The 22,815-nt window shown below is 36.8% G+C and overlaps 1 protein-coding gene across 4 annotated transcripts in view; it reads left to right on the forward strand.

Annotated features, from left to right (window-relative positions):
* Window positions 1-22,815, forward strand: part of ldb2a (LIM domain binding 2a) — a 261,535-nt gene that overhangs the window by 224,278 nt on the left and 14,442 nt on the right. Inside the window, exons 7-8 of one of the 4 annotated variants that reach the window (XM_062039739.1) lie at window positions 362-415; window positions 2,469-2,599. In XM_062039739.1, the coding sequence (XP_061895723.1) occupies window positions 362-415; window positions 2,469-2,599 (185 nt within the window). Of the gene's footprint in view, window positions 1-361; window positions 416-2,455; window positions 2,600-22,815 lie in introns of all 4 variants that reach the window. The other 3 variants (XM_062039740.1, XM_062039737.1, XM_062039738.1) reach the window with 3 other exon arrangements.

A 22,815-nucleotide genomic window follows, 5' to 3' on the forward strand; every position in this document is an offset into this window, starting at 1 on the left:
CAGGAGTGTTCTGTTTCTAAAAAACTACTGCAAAAACACTAATCAAAGATCTTCTATATGACAGGAGTGTTCTGTTTCTAAAGACCTACTGCAAAAACACTAGTCAAAGATCCTCTATATGACAGGTGTTATGTTTCTAAAGACTTACTGCAAAAAACACAAATCAAAGATCCTCTATATGACAGGTGTTATGTTTCTAAAGACCTACTGCAAAAACACTAATCAAAGATCCTCTATATGACAAGAGCGTTCTGTTTGTTGTATGCACCCAGTGAAAAAAACACTTGTCAAAGATCCTCTATATCAGGAATGTTTTGTTTGTAAGACCTACTAATCATGAATCCTGTTGGCTCCCTTTCAGCTGGACACCCGCAGAACTTCAAAACAGAAATATTCCCCACCAATCACAAAAAAGGTATCTTTTCTCTGTCAGAAGTCAGCTAAAGTGCTAACTAATAGTGGTAAAACACATCAGAACACATTGTTGAATGAATGCATGTTGCTAAAGTGCTAACTAATAGTGATAAAACACATCAGAACACATTGTTGAATGAATGCATGTTGCTAAAGTGCTAACTAATAGTGATAAAACACATCAGAACACATTGTTGAATGAATGCATGTTGCTAAAGTGCTAACTAATATTGATAAAATACATCAGAACACATTGTTGAATGAATGCATGTTGCTAAAGTGCTAACTAATGGTGATAAAACACATCAGAACACATTGTTGAATGAATGCATGTTGCTAAAGTGCTAGCTAATAGTGATAAAACACATCAGAACACATTGTTGAATGAATGCATGTTGCTAAAGTGCTAACTAATAGTGATAAAACACATCAGAACACATTGTTGAATGAATGCATGTTGCTAAAGTGCTAACTAATAGTGATAAAACACATCAGAACACATTGTTGAATGAATGCATGTTGCTAAAGTGCTAACTAATAGTGATAAAACACATCAGAATGCATGTTGCTAAAGTGCTAACTAATAGTGATAAAACACATCAGAACACATTGTTGAATGAATGCAAGTTGCTAAAGTGCTAACTGATAGTGATAAAACACATCAGAACACATTGTTGAATGAATGCATGTTGCTAAAGTGCTAACTGATAGTGATAAAACACATCAGAACACATTGTTGAATGAATGCATGTTGCTAAAGTGCTAACTAATAGTGATAAAACACATCAGAACACTTTGTTGAATGAATGCATGTTGCTAAAGTGCTAACTAATAGTGATAAAACACATCAGAACACATTGTTGAATGAATGCATGTTGCTAACGTGCTAACTGATACTGGTAAAACACATCAGAACACATTGTTGAATGAATGCATGTTGCTAAAGTGCTAACTAACAGTGATAAAACACATCAGAACACATTGTTGAATGAATGCATGTTGCTAAAGTGCTAACTAATAGTGATAAAACACATCAGAACACATTGTTGAATGAATGCATGTTGCTAAAGTGCTAACTAATAGTGATAAAACACATCAGAACACATTGTTGAATGAATGCATGTTGCTAAAGTGCTAGCTAATAGTGATAAAACACATCAGAACACATTGTTGAATGAATGCATGTTGCTAAAGTGCTAACTAATAGTGATAAAACACATCAGAACACATTGTTGAATGAATGCATGTTGTTAAAGTGCTAACTAATAGTGATAAAACACATCAGAACACATTGTTGAATGAATGCATGTTGCTAAAGTGCTAACTGATAGTGATAAAACACATCAGAACACATGTTGCTAAAGTGCTAACTAATAGTGGTAAAACACATCAGAACACATTGTTGAATGAATGCATGTTGCTAAAGTGCTAGCTGATAGTGATAAAACACATCAGAACACATTGTTGAATGAATGCGTGTTGCTAAAGTGCTAGCTAATAGTGATAAAACACATCAGAACACATTGTTGAATGAATGTATGTTGCTAAAGTGCTAACTAATAGTGATAAAACACATCAGAACACATTGTTGAATGAATGCATGTTGCTAAAGTGCTAGCTGATAGTGATAAAACACATCAGAACACATTGTTGAATGAATGCATGTTGCTAAAGTGCTAGCTGATAGTGATAAAACACATCAGAACACATTTCAATGTATCTGTCAGTATGCATTATGATACCGCCCCTTTTATTTGTCTGTATGCATTATGATACCGCCCCTTGTATCTGTCTGTATGCATTATGATACAGACCCTTGTATCCGTCTGTATGCATTATGATACCGCCCCTTGTATCCGACTGTATGCATTATGATACCGCCCCTTGTATCCGACTGTATGCATTATGATACCGCCCCTTGTATCCGTCTGTATGCATTATGATACCGCCCTTTGTATCCGACTGTATGCATTATGATACCACCCCTTGTATCCGACTGTATGCATTATGGTCTCTGGCATGGCCTCTCTTTCTCTTTGCTGGTCGCGCCAAAGCTGAGCCCGCCCGACAGACCACCACCAAGAGGAGGAAACGAAAGAACTCCGCCAGCAGCGCCAACAGCGGCGTGGGCGCCGGCAAGAAGCGAAGCCCCGCCACCAACTTCAGCCTCTCCAGTCAGGTACCTGTAAGCATCGACTCCACCTGGTTTGACTTTTCTCCTACCTTTTACTGTCACTACTATTGTTATTGTTATGGTTATACCAACAACTTGTTGTCTCCTTTGTGATCATGTTCTTTTTTGTCTGTGCAGAATACCACTTTTATTTGAAACATGACGGGTCAAAAGCGTTGTGGCTGGAGGCAAAATGATTTGCAAATCATTGTGTTCTCTTTTTATTTACCATTTACACAACGTGACTACTTCACTGCTTTTGGGTGGTGTATGTTCTGGCACACCAGGTGCTTATGAGGCGTTATTAAGCCGCCCCCTACTGTACAGAGTAGCAACGGCACGCTCCGTTCACTCGCAGTCCCATAATAATGTGTTCATACTTACTGGGTTGGTTGTTGCCTCATCCTTCACTTAAAGTGTGAGTGAAGAAAGCACTATTGACCTGATAAGAGCTGAGAAGTCAGAAAGAGAAGGAGATGATACAGTATTATCTGCTCACAGGTGCCACCTGGTGGTGGTTTGAGCACACTGCAGCTAGTCCTCAATGCTTCAGCCACACGCAGGACTCTCGCAGGCCAAAATACCATCTTACTTACCTACCGTGTCGGCGGTGCTGTGTTGTGCAAAGTGCTCGTCACGGACTGAGCGCGTGCAGACGGAATGAGCTACAGTATATTTTCCTCTTTACTTTCTCATGCACTCCTGATGATTATATCATTCACATAACAGTTACTGGCACTTTACGGCAGTTGTTGACAATTTACGACAGTTACTGGCACTTTACCACAGCTGTTGACAATTTACGGCAGTTGTTGACAATTTACGACAGTTACTGGCACTTTACGGCAGTTGTTGACAATTTACGACAGTTACTGGCATTTTGCGGCAGTTGTTGACAATGTACGACAGTTACTGGCACTTTACGGCAGTTGTTGACAATTTACGACAGTTACTGGCACTTTACGGCAGTTGTTGACAATTTACAACAGTTACTGGCACTTTACGGCAGTTGTTGACAATTTACGACAGTTACTGACACTTTACGACAGTTACTGGCACTTTACAACAGTTACTGACACTTTACGACAGTTACTGGCACTTTACAACAGTTACTGGCACTTTACGGCAGTTGTTGACAATTAATGACATTTACTGGCACTTTACGGCAGTTGCTGACAATTTACGACAGTTACTGGCACTTTACGGCAGTTGTTGACCATTTACGACAGTTACTGGCACTTTACGACAGTTACTGGCACTTTACGGCAGTTGTTGACAATTTATGACAGTTATTGGCACTTTACGGCAGTTGTTGACAATTTACGACAGTTAGTGGCACTTTACGGCAGTTTTTGACAATTTACGACAGTTATTGGCACTTTACAGCAGTTGTTGACAATTTACGACAGTTACTGGCACTTTACGGCAGCTGTTGACAATTTACGACAGTTACTGGCACTTTACGGCAGTTGTTAACAATTTACGACAGTTACTGGCACTTTACGGCAGTTGTTGACAATTTACGACAGTTACTGGCACTTTACGGCAGTTGTTGATGATTTACGACAGTTACTGGCACTTTACGGCAGTTGTTGACAATTTACGACAGTTACTGGCACTTTACGGCAGTTGTTGACAATTTACAACAGTTACTGGCACTTTACGGCAGTTGTTGACAATTAATGACATTTACTGGCACTTTAAGGCAGTTGCTGACAATTTACGACAATTACTGGCACTTTACGACAGTTACTGGCACTTTACGGCAGTTGTTGACAATTTACGACAGTGATTGGCACTTTACGGCAGTTGTTGACAATTTACAACAGTTATTGGCACTTTTCGGCAGTTGTTGACAATTTACGGCAGTTGTTGACAATTTACGACAGTTAGTGGCACTTTACGGCAATTTTTGACAATTTACGACAGTTATTGGCACTTTACAGCAGTTGTTGACAATTTACGACAGTTACTGGCACTTTACGGCAGCTGTTGACAATTTACGACAGTTACTGGCACTTTATGGCAGTTGTTGACAATTTACGACAGTACTGGCACTTTACGGCAGGTGTTGACAATTTGCGACAGTTACTGGCACTTTACGGCAGTTGTTCACAATTGATGACATTTACTGGCACTTTACAGCAGTTGCTGACAATTTACGACAATTACTGGCACTTTATGACAGTTACTGGCACTTTACGGCAGTTGTTGACCATTTACGACAGTAGCAACAGAGTAGCAACGGCAGTTGTTGACCATTTACGACAGTTATTGGCACTTTACGGCAGTTGTTGACAATTTACAACAGTTACTGGCACTTTTCGGCAGTTGTTGACAATTTACTACAGTTACTGGCACTTTACGGCAGTTTTTGACAATTTACGACAGTTACTGGCACTTTACGGCAGTTGTTGACAATTTACGACAGTTACTGGCACTTTACGGCAGTTTTTGACAATTTACGACAGTTACTGGCACTTTACGGCAGTTGTTGACAATTTACAACAGTTATTGGCACTTTTCGGCAGTTGTTGATAATTGACTACAGTTACTGGCACTTTACGGCAGTTTTTGACAATTTACGACAGTTACTGGCACTTTATGGCAGTTGTTGACAATTTACGACAGTTACTGGCACTTTACGGCAGTTGTTGACAATTTAAGACAGTTACTGGCACTTTACGGCAGTTGTTGACAATTTACAACAGTTACTGGCACTTTACGGCAGTTGTTGACAATTTACGACAGTTACTGGCATTTTACTGGCACTTTACGGCAGTTGTTGACAATTTACGACAGTTACTGGCACTTTACGGCAGTTGTTGACAATTTACGACAGTTACTGACACTTTGCGGCAGTTGTTGACAATTTACGACAATTACTGACACTTTGCGGCAGTTGTTGACAATTTACGACAGTTACTGGCACTTTACGGCAGTTGTTGACAATTTACGACAGTTACTGGCACTTTACGACAGTTGTTGATAATTTACAATAGTTACTGGCACTTTACTTTACAACATATTCAACTCATCTTGGACATTCAAACTATCATTTTTCCACATTAATCAAATTTCCAGGAATTCCCGTTTTTTGGTAACCTATTTCCACCCTTAAGTTTGACTACTCCTTTCACATTTTTCAACCCATTTCAAGCGTTCCACTGTCAAAACACTCCTCATATTCAGGACAACAGCCAACTTGGTAAAGGAACTACAAAAAGTCCTGGTTTTCCAGAAAATTCCTGGAATTTTTCAATTAAAAACTGTTACTACTTCAACTTTTCTTGACCGATTTAAACAATTCCAACACCAACCAATTCAGCTCATTCAGGACATTCATGCTTTGAATCATTTTCAAAAAAATCCTGCTTTTCCCAAAATTCCCACATTTCCAGGAAGTTCCCATTGAAATGAATGGGACATTTTTCCAAGTTGCACAATTCCCACATTCTTCAACCTATTCAAACCATTCCAACATCATCAACATATTCAACTCATCTTGGACATTCAAACTATAATTTTTCACCACTAATCAAATTTCCAGGATTTCCCGTTTTTTGGTAGCCTATTTCCACCCTTAAGTTCGACTACTCCTTTCACATTTTTCAACCCATTTCAACCTTTCCACCGTCAAAACACTCCTCATATTCAGGAAAATAACCAAGTTGGTAAAACAACTACAAAAATTCCTGGTTTCCAGAAATTCCAGGAATTGTTCAATTAAAAACTGTTACTACTTCAACATTCCTTGACCGATTTAAACAATTCCAACACCAACCAAGTCAGCTCATTCAGGACATTCATGCTTTGAATCATTTTCAAAAAAATCCCGCTTTTCCCAAAATCCCCACATTTCCAGGAAGTTCCCATTGAAATGAATGGGACATTTTCCCAAGTTGCACAATTCCCACATTCTTCAACCTATTCAAACCATTACAACATCATCAACATATTCAACTCATCTTGGACATTCAAACTATCATTTTTCACCATTAATCACATTTCCAGGATTTCCCGTTTTTTGGTAACCTATTTCCACCCTTAAGTTTGACTACTCCTTTCACTTTTTTCAACCGTTCCACCGTCAAAGCACTCCTCATATTCAGGAAAAGAACCACCTTGGTAAAGGAACTACTAAAATTCCTGGTTTTCCAGAAATTCCAGGAATTGTTCAATTAAAAACTGTTACTACTTCAACATTTCTTGACCGATTTAAACAATTCCAACACCAACCAATTCAGCTCATTCAGGACATTCATGCTTCGAATCATTTTCAAAAAAAACCCGCTTTTCACAAAATCCCCACATTTCCAGGAAGTTCCCATTGAAATGAATGGGACATTTTCCAAAGTTGCACAATTCCCACATTCTTCAACCTATTCAAACCATTCCAACACCATCAACATATTCAACTCATCTTGGACATTTAAACTATCATTTTTCACCATTAATCAAATTTCCAGGAATTCATGTTTTTTAGTAACCTATTTCCACCCTTAAGTTTGACTACTCCTTTCACATTTTTCAACCGTTCCACCGTCAAAACACTCCTCATATTCAGGAAAAGAACCACCTTGGTAAAGGAACTACAAAAATTCCTGGTTTTCCAGAAATTCCAGGAATTGTTCAATTAAAAACGGTTACTACTTCAACATTCCTTGACCGATTTAAACAATTCCAACACCAACCAATTCAGCTCATTCAGGACATTCTTTTTTTTTTAAATCCTGCTTTTCCCAAAATTCGGAAATTTCCAGGAAGTTACCATTGAAATGAATGGGACATTTTTCCAAGTTGCACAATTCCCACATTCTTCAACCTATTCAAACCATTCCAACACCATCAACATATTCAACTCATCTTGGACATTTAAACTATCATTTTTCACCATTAATCAAATTTCCAGGAATTACCGTTTTTTGGTAACCTATTTCCACCCTTAAGTTCGACTACCCCTTTCACATTTTTCAACCCATTTCAACCGTTCCACCGTCAAAACACTCATATTCAGGAAAATAACCACCTTGGTAAAGGAACTACAAAAATTCCTGGTTTTCCAGAAATTCCAGGAATTTTTCAATTAAAAACGGTTACTACTTCAACATTCCTTGACCGATTTAAACAATTCCAACACCAACCAATTCAGCTCATTCAGGACATTCATGCTTCTAATCATTTTTTTTAAAATCCCGCTTTTCCCAAAATTCCCACATTTCCAGGAAGTTCCCATTGAAATGAATTGGACATTTTTCCAAGTTGCACAATTCCCACATTCTTCAACCTATTCAAACCATTCCAACATCATCAACATATTCAACTCATCTTGGACATTCAAACTATAATTTTTCACCATTAATACAATTTCCAGGAATTCCCGTTTTTTGGTAACCTATTTCCACCCTTAAGTTTGACTACTCCTTTCACATTTTTAACCCATTTCAACCATTCCACCGTCAAAACACTCCTCATATTCAGGACAACAACCAAGTTGGTAAAGGGACTAGAAAAAAATCCTGGTTTTCCAGAAATTCCAGGAATTTTCAATTAAAAACTGTTACTACTTCAACATTTCTTGACCGATTTAAACAATTCCAACACCAACCAATTCAGCTCATTCAGGACATTCATGCTTCTAATCATTTTTTTAAAAATCCCGCTTTTCCCAAAATTCCCACATTTCCAGGAAGTTCCCATTGAAATGAATGGGACATTTTTCCAAGTTGCACAATTCCCACATTCTTCAACCTATTCAAACCATTCCAACATCATCAACATATTCAACTCATCTTGGACATTCAAACTATCATTTTTCACCATTAATCAAATTTCCAGGATTTCCCGTTTTTTGGTAACCTATTTCCACCCTTAAGTTTGACTACTCATTTCACATTTTTCAACCCATTTCAACCGTTCCACCGTCAAAACACTCCTCATATTTAGGAAAAGAACCACCTTAGTAAAGGAACTACAAAAATTCCTGGTTTTCCAGAAATTCCAGGAATTTTTCAATTAAAAACGGTTACTACTTCAACATTCCTTGACCGATTTAAACAATTCCAACACCAACCAATTCAGCTCATTCAGGACATTCTTTTTTTTTTAAATCCTGCTTTTCCCAAAATTTGGAAATTTCCAGGAAGTTACCATTGAAATGAATGGGACATTTTTCCAAGTTGCACAATTCCCACATTCTTCAACCTATTCAAACCATTCCAACACCATCAACATATTCAACTCATCTTGGACATTTAAACTATCATTTTTCACCATTAATCAAATTTCCAGGAATTACCGTTTTTTGGTAACCTATTTCCACCCTTAAGTTTGACTACCCCTTTCACATTTTTCAACCCATTTCAACCGTTCCACCGTCAAAACACTCATATTCAGGAAAATAACCAACTTGGTAAAGGAACTACAAAAATTCCTGGTTTTCCAGAAATTCCAGGAATTGTTCAATTAAAAACGGTTACTACTTCAACATTTCTTGACCGATTTAAACAATTCCAACACCAACCAATTCAGCTCATTCAGGACATTCATGCTTCTAATCGTTTTCAAAAAAATCCCGCTTTTCCCAAAATCTCCACATTTCCAGGAAGTTCCCATTGAAATGAATGGGACATTTTTCCACGTTGCACAATTCCCACATTCTTCAACCTATTCAAACCATTCCAACATCATCAACATATTCAACTCATCTTGGACATTCAAACTATCATTTTTCACCATTAATCAAATTTCCAGGATTTCCCGTTTTTTGGTAACCTATTTCCACCCTTAAGTTTGAATACTCCTTTCACATTTTTCAACCCATTTCAACCGTTCCACCGTCAAAACACTCATATTCAGGAAAATAACCAACTTGGTAAAGGAACTACAAAAATTCCTGGTTTTCCAGAAGTTCCAGGAATTGTTCAATTAAAAACTGTTACTACTTCAACATTTCTTGACCGATTTAAACAATTCCAACACCAACCAATTCAGCTCATTCAGGACATTCTTTTTTTTTTAAATCCTGCTTTTCCCAAAATTCGGAAATTTCCAGGAAGTTACCATTGAAATTAATGGGACATTTTTCCAAGTTGCACAATTCCCACATTCTTCAACCTATTCAAACCATTCCAACACCATCAACATATTCAACTCATCTTGGACATTTTAACTATCATTTTTCACCATTAATCAAATTTCCAGGAATTCCCGTTTTTTGGTAACCTATTTCCACCCTTAAGTTCGACTACCCCTTTCACATTTTTCAACCCATTTCAACCGTTCCACCGTCAAAACACTCATATTCAGGAAAATAACCAACTTGGTAAAGGAACTACAAAAATTCCTGGTTTTCCAGAAATTCCAGGAATTGTTCAATTAAAAACTGTTACTACTTCAACATTTCTTGACCGATTTAAACAATTCCAACACCAACCAATTCAGCTCATTCAGGACCTTCTTCTTTTTTTTAAATCCTGATTTTCCCAAAATTCGGAAATTTCCAGGAAGTTACCATTGAAATGAATGGGACATTTTTCCAAGTTGCACAATTCCCACATTCTTCAACCTATTCAAACCATTCCAACACCATCAACATATTCAACTCATCTTGGACATTCAAACTATCATTTTTCACCATTAATAAAATTTCCAGGAATTCCCGTTTTTTGGTAACCTATTTCCACCCTTAAGTTTGACTACTCCTTTCACATTTTTAACCCATTTCAACCATTCCACTGTCAAAACACTCCTCATATTCAGGACAACAACCAAGTTGGTAAAGGGACTAGAAAAAAATCCTGGTTTTCCAGAAATTCCAGGAATTTTCAATTAAAAACTGTTACTACTTCAACATTTCTTGACCGATTTAAACAATTCCAACACCAACCAATTCAGCTCATTCAGGACATTCATGCTTCTAATCATTTTTTTAAAAATCCCGCTTTTCCCAAAATCCCCACATTTCCAGGAAGTTCCCATTGAAATGAATGGGACATTTTTCCACGTTGCACAATTCCCACATTCTTCAACCTATTCAAACCATTCCAACATCATCAACATATTCAACTCATCTTGGACATTCAAACTATAATTTTTCACCATTAATAAAATTTCCAGGAATTCCCGTTTTTTGGTAACCTATTTCCACCCTTAAGTTTGACTACTCCTTTCACATTTTTAACCCATTTCAACCATTCCACTGTCAAAACACTCCTCATATTCAGGACAACAACCAAGTTGGTAAAGGGACTAGAAAAAAATCCTGGTTTTCCAGAAATTCCAGGAATTTTCAATTAAAAACTGTTACTACTTCAACATTTCTTGACCGATTTAAACAATTCCAACACCAACCAATTCAGCTCATTCAGGACATTCATGCTTCTAATCATTTTTTTAAAAATTCCGCTTTTCCCAAAATCCCCACATTTCCAGGAAGATCCCATTGAAATGAATGGGACATTTTTCCACGTTGCACAATTCCCACATTCTTCAACCTATTCAAACCATTCCAACATCATCAACATATTCAACTCATCTTGGACATTCAAACTATAATTTTTCACCATTAATAAAATTTCCAGGAATTCCCGTTTTTTGGTAACCTATTTCCACCCTTAAGTTTGACTACTCCTTTCACATTTTTAACCCATTTCAACCATTCCACCGTCAAAACACTCCTCATATTCAGGACAACAACCAAGTTGGTAAAGGGACTAGAAAAAAATCCTGGTTTTCCAGAAATTCCAGGAATTTTCAATTAAAAACGGTTACTACTTCAACATTTCTTGACCGATTTAAACAATTCCAACACCAACCAATTCAGCTCATTCAGGACATTCATGCTTCTAATCATTTTTTTAAAAATCCCGCTTTTCCCAAAATTCCCACATTTCCAGGAAGTTCCCATTGAAATGAATGGGACATTTTTCCAAGTTGCACAATTCCCACATTCTTCAACCTATTCAAACCATTCCAACATCATCAACATATTCAACTCATCTTGGACATTCAAACTATCATTTTTCACCATTAATCAAATTTCCAGGATTTCCCGTTTTTTGGTAACCTATTTCCACCCTTAAAGGCCTACTGAAACCCACTACTACCGACCACGCAGTCTGATAGTTTATATATCAATGATGAAATCTTAACATTATAACACATGCCAATACGGCCGGGTTAACTTATAAAGTGACATTTTAAATTTGCCGCTAAACTTCCGGTTCGAAACGCCTCTGAGGATGACGTATGCGTGTGACGTAGCCCGGCGAACACGGGTATGCCTTCCACATTGAAGCCGATAAGAAAAAGCTCTGTTTTCATTTCATAATTCCACAGTATTCTGGACATCTGTGTTCGTGAATCTGTTTCAATCATGTTCATTGCATTATGGAGAAGGAAGCCGAGCAAGCAAAGAAGAAAGTTGTCGGTGCGAAATGGACGTATTTTTCGAACGTAGTCAGCCACAACAGTACACAGCCGGCGCTTCTTTGTTTACATTCCCGAAAGATGCAGTCAAGATGGAAGAACTCGGATAACAGAGACTCTAACCAGGAGGACTTTTGATTTGGATACACAGACGCCTGTAGAGAACTGGGACAACACAGACTCTTACCAGGATTACTTTGATTTGGATGACAAAGACGCAGACGTGCTACTGTGAGTATGCAGCTTTGGCTTTTTTTTGCGTATGTACGTAACTTTTTTAAAATATATAAGCTTTATGAACCTTGGGTTAGGTGAACGGTCTTTTGGGCTGAGTGATTGTGTGTGTTGATCATGTGTTTGAATTGTATTGGCGTGTTCTATGGAGCTAGGAGCTAGCAGAGGAGCTAGGAGCTAGCATAACACGTACCGTACCGTAAGTGCGCGTCACGTACGTAACTTTTTAAAAATATATAAGCTTTATGAACCTTGGGTTAGGTGAACTGTCTTTTGGGCTGAGTGATTGTGTGTGTTGATTAGGTGTTTGAATTGTATTGGTGTGTTCTATGGAGCTAGGAGCTAGCAGAGGAGCTAGGAGCTAGCATAACAAACACGCAGGTGTTATTATGCAGGATTAATTTGTGGCATATTAAATATAAGCCTGGTTGTGTTGTGGCTAATAGAGTATATATATGTCTTGTGTTTATTTACTGTTGTAGTCATTCCCAGCTGAATATCAGGTACCGTGAGTATGCAGCCTTGGCTGCTAAACATTCGATAACTTGACCGTATGTGCGCGTCACGTACGTAACTTTTTAAAAATATATAAGCTTTATGAACCTTGGGTTAGGTAAACGGTCTTTTGGGCTGAGTGATTGTGTGTGTTGATCAGGTGTTTGAATTGTATTGGCGTGTTCTATGGAGCTAGGAGCTAGCAGAGGAGCTAGGAGCTAGCATAACAAACACGCAGGTGGTTTTATGCAGGATTCATTTGTGGCATATTAAATATAAGCCTGGTTGTGTTGTGGCTAATAGAGTATATATATGTCTTGTGTTTATTTACTGTTGTAGTCATTCCCAGCTGAATATCAGGTCACCCCCGGCTCTCACAGCATCTTCCCTATCTGAATAGCTTCAACTCCCCACTAGTCCTTCACTTGCACTTTACTCATCCACAAATCTTTCATCCTCGCTCAAATTAATGGGGAAATTGTCGCTTTCTCGGTCCGAATCTCTCTCACTTCATGCGGCCATCATTGTAAACAATAGGGAACTTTGCGTATATGTTCAACTGACTACGTCACGCTACTTCCGGTAGGGGCAAGCCTTTTTTTTTATCAGATACCAAAAGTTGCAATCTTTATCGTCGTTGTTCTATACTAAATCCTTTCAGCAAAAATATGGCAATATCGCGAAATGATCAAGTATGACACATAGAATAGATCTGCTATCCCCGTTTAAATAAAAAAAATTCATTTCAGTAGGCCTTTAAGTTTGACTACTCATTTCACATTTTTCAACCCATTTCAACCGTTCCACCGTCAAAACACTCCTCATATTTAGGAAAAGAACCACCTTAGTAAAGGAACTACAAAAATTCCTGGTTTTCCAGAAATTCCAGGAATTTTTCAATTAAAAACGGTTACTACTTCAACATTCCTTGACCGATTTAAACAATTCCAACACCAACCAATGCAGCTCATTCAGGACATTCTTTTTTTTTTAAATCCTGCTTTTCCCAAAATTTGGAAATTTCCAGGAAGTTACCATTGAAATGAATGGGACATTTTTCCAAGTTGCACAATTCCCACATTCTTCAACCTATTCAAACCATTCCAACACCATCAACATATTCAACTCATCTTGGACATTTAAACTATCATTTTTCACCATTAATCAAATTTCCAGGAATTACCGTTTTTTGGTAACCTATTTCCACCCTTAAGTTTGACTACCCCTTTCACATTTTTCAACCCATTTCAACCGTTCCACCGTCAAAACACTCATATTCAGGAAAATAACCAACTTGGTAAAGGAACTACAAAAATTCCTGGTTTTCCAGAAATTCCAGGAATTGTTCAATTAAAAACGGTTACTACTTCAACATTTCTTGACCGATTTAAACAATTCCAACACCAACCAATTCAGCTCATTCAGGACATTCATGCTTCTAATCATTTTCAAAAAAATCCCGCTTTTCCCAAAATCTCCACATTTCCAGGAAGTTCCCATTGAAATGAATGGGACATTTTTCCACGTTGCACAATTCCCACATTCTTCAACCTATTCAAACCATTCCAACATCATCAACATATTCAACTCATCTTGGACATTCAAACTATCATTTTTCACCATTAATCAAATTTCCAGGATTTCCCGTTTTTTGGTAACCTATTTCCACCCTTAAGTTTGAATACTCCTTTCACATTTTTCAACCCATTTCAACCGTTCCACCGTCAAAACACTCATATTCAGGAAAATAACCAACTTGGTAAAGGAACTACAAAAATTCCTGGTTTTCCAGAAGTTCCAGGAATTGTTCAATTAAAAACTGTTACTACTTCAACATTTCTTGACCGATTTAAACAATTCCAACACCAACCAATTCAGCTCATTCAGGACATTCTTTTTTTTTTAAATCCTGCTTTTCCCAAAATTCGGAAATTTCCAGGAAGTTACCATTGAAATTAATGGGACATTTTTCCAAGTTGCACAATTCCCACATTCTTCAACCTATTCAAACCATTCCAACACCATCAACATATTCAACTCATCTTGGACATTTTAACTATCATTTTTCACCATTAATCAAATTTCCAGGAATTCCCGTTTTTTGGTAACCTATTTCCACCCTTAAGTTCGACTACCCCTTTCACATTTTTCAACCCATTTCAACCGTTCCACCGTCAAAACACTCATATTCAGGAAAATAACCAACTTGGTAAAGGAACTACAAAAATTCCTGGTTTTCCAGAAATTCCAGGAATTGTTCAATTAAAAACTGTTACTACTTCAACATTTCTTGACCGATTTAAACAATTCCAACACCAACCAATTCAGCTCATTCAGGACCTTCTTCTTTTTTTTAAATCCTGCTTTTCCCAAAATTCGGAAATTTCCAGGAAGTTACCATTGAAATGAATGGGACATTTTTCCAAGTTGCACAATTCCCACATTCTTCAACCTATTCAAACCATTCCAACACCATCAACATATTCAACTCATCTTGGACATTCAAACTATCATTTTTCACCATTAATAAAATTTCCAGGAATTCCCGTTTTTTGGTAACCTATTTCCACCCTTAAGTTTGACTACTCCTTTCACATTTTTAACCCATTTCAACCATTCCACTGTCAAAACACTCCTCATATTCAGGACAACAACCAAGTTGGTAAAGGGACTAGAAAAAAATCCTGGTTTTCCAGAAATTCCAGGAATTTTCAATTAAAAACTGTTACTACTTCAACATTTCTTGACCGATTTAAACAATTCCAACACCAACCAATTCAGCTCATTCAGGACATTCATGCTTCTAATCATTTTTTTAAAAATCCCGCTTTTCCCAAAATCCCCACATTTCCAGGAAGTTCCCATTGAAATGAATGGGACATTTTTCCACGTTGCACAATTCCCACATTCTTCAACCTATTCAAACCATTCCAACATCATCAACATATTCAACTCATCTTGGACATTCAAACTATAATTTTTCACCATTAATAAAATTTCCAGGAATTCCCGTTTTTTGGTAACCTATTTCCACCCTTAAGTTTGACTACTCCTTTCACATTTTTAACCCATTTCAACCATTCCACCGTCAAAACACTCCTCATATTCAGGACAACAACCAAGTTGGTAAAGGGACTAGAAAAAAATCCTGGTTTTCCAGAAATTCCAGGAATTTTCAATTAAAAACGGTTACTACTTCAACATTTCTTGACCGATTTAAACAATTCCAACACCAACCAATTCAGCTCATTCAGGACATTCATGCTTCTAATCATTTTTCTAAAAATCCCGCTTTTCCCAAAATTCCCACATTTCCAGGAAGTTCCCATTGAAATGAATGGGACATTTTTCCAAGTTGCAGAATTCCCACATTCTTCAACCTATTCAAACCATTCCAACATCATCAACATATTCAACTCATCTTGGACATTCAAACTATCATTTTTCACCATTAATCAAATTTCCAGGATTTCCCGTTTTTTGGTAACCTATTTCCACCCTTAAGTTTGACTACTCATTTCACATTTTTCAACCCATTTCAACCGTTCCACCGTCAAAACACTCCTCATATTTAGGAAAAGAACCACCTTAGTAAAGGAACTACAAAAATTCCTGGTTTTCCAGAAATTCCAGGAATTGTTCAATTAAAAACGGTTACTACTTCAACATTCCTTGACCGATTTAAACAATTCCAACACCAACCAATTCAGCTCATTAAGGACATTCTTTTTTTTTTAAATCCTGCTTTTCCCAAAATTTGGAAATTTCCAGGAAGTTACCATTGAAATGAATGGGACATTTTTCCAAGTTGCACAATTCCCACATTCTTCAACCTATTCAAACCATTCCAACACCATCAACATATTCAACTCATCTTGGACATTTAAACTATCATTTTTCACCATTAATCAAATTTCCGGGAATTACCGTTTTTTGGTAACCTATTTCCACCCTTAAGTTCGACTACACCTTTCACATTTTTCAACCCATTTCAACCGTTCCACCGTCAAAACACTCATATTCAGGAAAATAACCAACTTGGTAAAGGAACTACAAAAATTCCTGGTTTTCCAGAAATTCCAGGAATCGTTCAATTAAAAACGGTTACTACTTCAACATTTCTTGACCGATTTAAACAATTCCAACACCAACCAATTCAGCTCATTCAGGACATTCATGCTTCTAATCATTTTCAAAAAAATCCCGCTTTTCCCAAAATCTCCACATTTCCAGGAAGTTCCCATTGAAATGAATGGGACATTTTTCCACGTTGCACAATTCCCACATTCTTCAACCTATTCAAACCATTCCAACATCATCAACATATTCAACTCATCTTGGACATTCAAACTATCATTTTTCACCATTAATCAAATTTCCAGGATTTCCCGTTTTTTGGTAACCTATTTCCACCCTTAAGTTTGAATACTCCTTTCACATTTTTCAACCCATTTCAACCGTTCCACCGTCAAAACACTCATATTCAGGAAAATAACCAACTTGGTAAAGGAACTACAAAAATTCCTGGTTTTCCAGAAGTTCCAGGAATTGTTCAATTAAAAACTGTTACTACTTCAACATTTCTTGACCGATTTAAACAATTCCAACACCAACCAATTCAGCTCATCCAGGACATTCTTTTTTTTTTTTAATCCTGCTTTTCCCAAAATTCGGAAATTTCCAGGAAGTTACCATTGAAATGAATGGGACATTTTTCCAAGTTGCACAATTCCCACATTCTTCAACCTATTCAAACCATTCCAACACCATCAACATATTCAACTCATCTTGGACATTTTAACTATCATTTTTCACCATTAATCAAATTTCCAGGAATTCCCGTTTTTTGGTAACCTATTTCCACCCTTAAGTTCGACTACCCCTTTCACATTTTTCAACCCATTTCAACCGTTCCACCGTCAAAACACTCATATTCAGGAAAATAACCAACTTGGTAAAGGAACTACAAAAATTCCTGGTTTTCCAGAAATTCCAGGAATTGTTCAATTAAAAACTGTTACTACTTCAACATTTCTTGACCGATTTAAACAATTCCAACACCAACCAATTCAGCTCATTCAGGACATTCATGCTTCTAATCATTTTCAAAAAAATCCCGCTTTTCCCAAAATCTCCACATTTCCAGGAAGTTCCCATTGAAATGAATGGGACATTTTTCCACGTTGCACAATTCCCACATTCTTCAACCTATTCAAACCATTCCAACACCATCAACATATTCAACTCATCTTGGACATTCAAACTATCATTTTTCACCATTAATACAATTTCCAGGAATTCCCGTTTTTTGGTAACCTATTTCCACCCTTAAGTTTGACTACTCCTTTCACATTTTTAACCCATTTCAACCATTCCACTGTCAAAACACTCCTCATATTCAGGACAACAACCAAGTTAGTAAAGGGACTAGAAAAAAATCCTGGTTTTCCAGAAATTCCAGGAATTTTCAATTAAAAACGGTTACTACTTCAACATTTCTTGACCGATTTAAACAATTCCAACACCAACCAATTCAGCTCATTCAGGACATTCATGCTTCTAATAATTTTTTTTTAAATCCCGCTTTTCCCAAAATTCCCACATTTCCAGGAAGTTCCCATTGAAATGAATGGGACATTTTTCCAAGTTGCACAATTCCCACATTCTTCAACCTATTCAAACCATTCCAACATCATCAACATATTCAACTCATCTTGGACATTCAAACTATCATTTTTCACCATTAATCAAATTTCCAGGATTTCCCGTTTTTTGGTAACCTATTTCCACCCTTAAGTTTGACTACTCCTTTCACATTTTTCAACCCATTTCAACCGTTCCACCGTCAAAACACTCCTCATATTTACAAAAAGAACCACCTTAGTAAAGGAACTACAAAAATTCCTGGTTTTCCAGAAATTCCAGGAATTTTTCAATTAAAAACTGTTACTACTTCAACATTCCTTGACCGATTTAAACAATTCCAACACCAACCAATTCAGCTCATTCAGGACATTCTTTTTTTTTTAAATCCTGCTTTTCCCAAAATTCGGAAATTTCCAGGAAGTTACCATTGAAATGAATGGGACATTTTTCCAAGTTGCACAATTCCCACATTCTTCAACCTATTCAAACCATTCCAACACCATCAACATATTCAACTCATCTTGGACATTTAAACTATCATTTTTCACCATTAATCAAATTTCCAGGAATTACCGTTTTTTGGTAACCTATTTCCACCCTTAAGTTCGACTACACCTTTCACATTTTTCAACCCATTTCAACCGTTCCACCGTCAAAACACTCATATTCAGGAAAATAACCAACTTGGTAAAGGAACTACAAAAATTCCTGGTTTTCCAGAAATTCCAGGAATCGTTCAATTAAAAACGGTTACTACTTCAACATTTCTTGACCGATTTAAACAATTCCAACACCAACCAATTCAGCTCATTCAGGACATTCATGCTTCTAATCATTTTCAAAAAAATCCCGCTTTTCCCAAAATCTCCACATTTCCAGGAAGTTCCCATTGAAATGAATGGGACATTTTTCCACGTTGCACAATTCCCACATTCTTCAACCTATTCAAACCATTCCAACATCATCAACATATTCAACTCATCTTGGACATTCAAACTATCATTTTTCACCATTAATCAAATTTCCAGGATTTCCCGTTTTTTGGTAACCTATTTCCACCCTTAAGTTTGACTACTCCTTTCACATTTTTCAACCCATTTCAACCGTTCCACCGTCAAAACACTCATATTCAGGAAAATAACCAACTTGGTAAAGGAACTACAAAAATTCCTGGTTTTCCAGAAGTTCCAGGAATTGTTCAATTAAAAACTGTTACTACTTCAACATTTCTTGACCGATTTAAACAATTCCAACACCAACCAATTCAGCTCATTCAGGACATTCTTTTTTTTTTAAATCCTGCTTTTCCCAAAATTCGGAAATTTCCAGGAAGTTACCATTGAAATGAATGGGACATTTTTCCAAGTTGCACAATTCCCACATTCTTCAACCTATTCAAACCATTCCAACACTATCAACATATTCAACTCATCTTGGACATTTAAACTATCATTTTTCACCATTAATCAAATTTCCAGGAATTACCGTTTTTTGGTAACCTATTTCCACCCTTAAGTTCGACTACCCCTTTCACATTTTTCAACCCATTTCAACCGTTCCACCGTCAAAACACTCCTCATATTTAGGAAAAGAACCACCTTGGTAAAGGAACTACAAAAATTCCTGGTTTTCCAGAAATTCCAGGAATTGTTCAATTAAAAACGGTTACTACTTCAACATTTCTTGACCGATTTAAACAATTCCAACACCAACCAATTCAGCTCATTCAGGACATTCTTTTTTTTTTTTAAATCATGCTTTTCCCAAAATTTGGAAATTTCCAGGAAGTTACCATTGAAATGAATGGGACATTTTTCCAAGTTGCACAATTCCCACAGTCTTAAACCTATTCAAACCATTCCAACACCATCAACATATTCAACTCATCTTGGACATTTAAACTATCATTTTTCACCATTAATCAAATTTCCAGGAATTACCGTTTTTTTTGGCAACCTATTTCCACCCTTAAGTTCGACTACCCCTTTCACATTTTTCAACCCATTTCAACCGTTCCACCGTCAAAACACTCATATTCAGGAAAATAACCAACTTGGTAAAGGAACTACAAAAATTCCTGGTTTTCCAGAAATTCCAGGAATTGTTCAATTAAAAATGGTTACTACTTCAACATTTCTTGACCGATTTAAACAATTCCAACACCAACCAATTCAGCTCATTCAGGACATTCATGCTTCTAATAATTTTCAAAAAAATCCCGCTTTTCCCAAAATCTCCTCATTTCCAGGAAGTTCCCATTGAAATGAATGGGACATTTTTCCACGTTGCACAATTCCCACATTCTTCAACCTATTCAAACCATTCCAACATCATCAACATATTCAACTCATCTTGGACATTCAAACTATCATTTTTCACCATTAATCAAATTTCCAGGATTTCCCGTTTTTTGGTAACCTATTTCCACCCTTAAGTTTGACTACTCCTTTCACATTTTTAACCCATTTCAACCATTCCACTGTCAAAACACTCCTCATATTCAGGAAAACAACCAAGTTGGTAAAGGGACTAGAAAAAAATCCTGGTTTTCCAGAAATTCCAGGAATTTTCAATTAAAAACGGTTACTACTTCAACATTTCTTGACCGATTTAAACAATTCCAACACCAACCAATTCAGCTCATTCAGGACATTCATGCTTCTAATCCTTTTTTTTTTTTAATCCCGCTTTTCCCAAAATTCCCACATTTCCAGGAAGTTCCCATTGAAATGAATGGGACATTTTTCCAAGTTGCACAATTCCCACATTCTTCAACCTATTCAAACCATTACAACATCATCAACATATTCAACTCATCTTGGACATTCAAACTATCATTTTTCACCATTAATCAAATTTCCAGGATTTCCCGTTTTTTGGTAACCTATTTCCACCCTTAAGTTTGACTACTCCTTTCACATTTTTCAACCCATTTCAACCGTTCCACCGTCAAAACACTCCTCATATTTAGGAAAAGAACCACCTTGGTAAAGGAACTACAAAAATTCCTGGTTTTCCAGAAATTCCAGGAATTTTTCAATTAAATACGGTTACTACTTCAACATTCCTTGACCGATTTAAACAATTCCAACACCAACCAATTCAGCTCATTCAGGACATTCTTTTTTTTTTTAAATCCTGCCTTTCCCAAAATTCGGAAATTTCCAGGAAGTTACCATTGAAATGAATGGGACATTTTTCCAAGTTGCACAATTCCCACATTCTTCAACCTATTCAAACCATTCCAACACCATCAACATATTCAACTCCTCTTGGACATTTAAACTATCATTTTTCACCATTAATCAAATTTCCAGGAATTACCGTTTTTTTTGGTAACCTATTTCCACCCTTAAGTTCGACTACCCCTTTCACATTTTTCAACCCATTTCAACCGTTCCACCGTCAAAACACTCATATTCAGGAAAATAACCAACTTGGTAAAGGAACTACAAAAATTCCTGGTTTTCCAGCAATTCCAGGAATTGTTCAATTAAAAACGGTTACTACTTCAACATTTCTTGACCGATTTAAACAATTCCAACACCAACCAATTCAGCTCATTCAGGACATTCTTTTTTTTTTTAAATCCTGCTTTTCCCAAAATTCGGAAATTTCCAGGAAGTTACCATTGAAATGAATGGGACATTTTTCCAAGTTGCACAATTCCCACATTCTTCAACCTATTCAAACCATTCCAACACCATCAACATATTCAACTCATCTTGGACATTTAAACTATCATTTTTCACCATTAATCAAATTTCCAGGAATTACCGTTTTTTGGTAACCTATTTCCACCCTTAAGTTCGACTACCCCTTTCACATTTTTCAACCCATTTCAACCGTTCCACCGTCAAAACACTCATATTCAGGAAAATAACCAACTTGGTAAAGGAACTACAAAAATTCCTGGTTTTCCAGAAATTCCAGGAATTGTTCAATTAAAAACGGTTACTACTTCAACATTTCTTGACCGATTTAAACAATTCCAACACCAACCAATTCAGCTCATTCAGGACATTAATGCTTCTAATCATTTTCAAAAAAATCCCGCTTTTCCCCCAATTCCCACATTTCCAGGAAGTTCCCGTTGAAATGAATGGGACATTTTTCCACGTTGCACAATTCCCACATTCTTCAACCTATTCAAACCATTCCAACACCATCAACATATTCAACTCCTCTTGGACATTCAAACTATAATTTTTCACCATTAATCACATTTCCAGGATTTCCAGTTTTTTGGTAACCTATTTCCACCCTTAAGTTCGACTACTCCTTTCACATTTTTCAACCCATTTCAACCTTTCCACCGTCAAAACACTCCTCATATTCAGGAAAATAACCAAGTTGGTAAAACAACTACAAAAATTCCTGGTTTTCCAGAAATTCCAGGAATTTTTCAATTAAAAACTGTTACT

This window comes from Entelurus aequoreus, linkage group LG28 (assembly GCF_033978785.1).
Source record: "Entelurus aequoreus isolate RoL-2023_Sb linkage group LG28, RoL_Eaeq_v1.1, whole genome shotgun sequence".
Lineage (NCBI taxonomy): Eukaryota > Metazoa > Chordata > Actinopteri > Syngnathiformes > Syngnathidae > Entelurus > Entelurus aequoreus.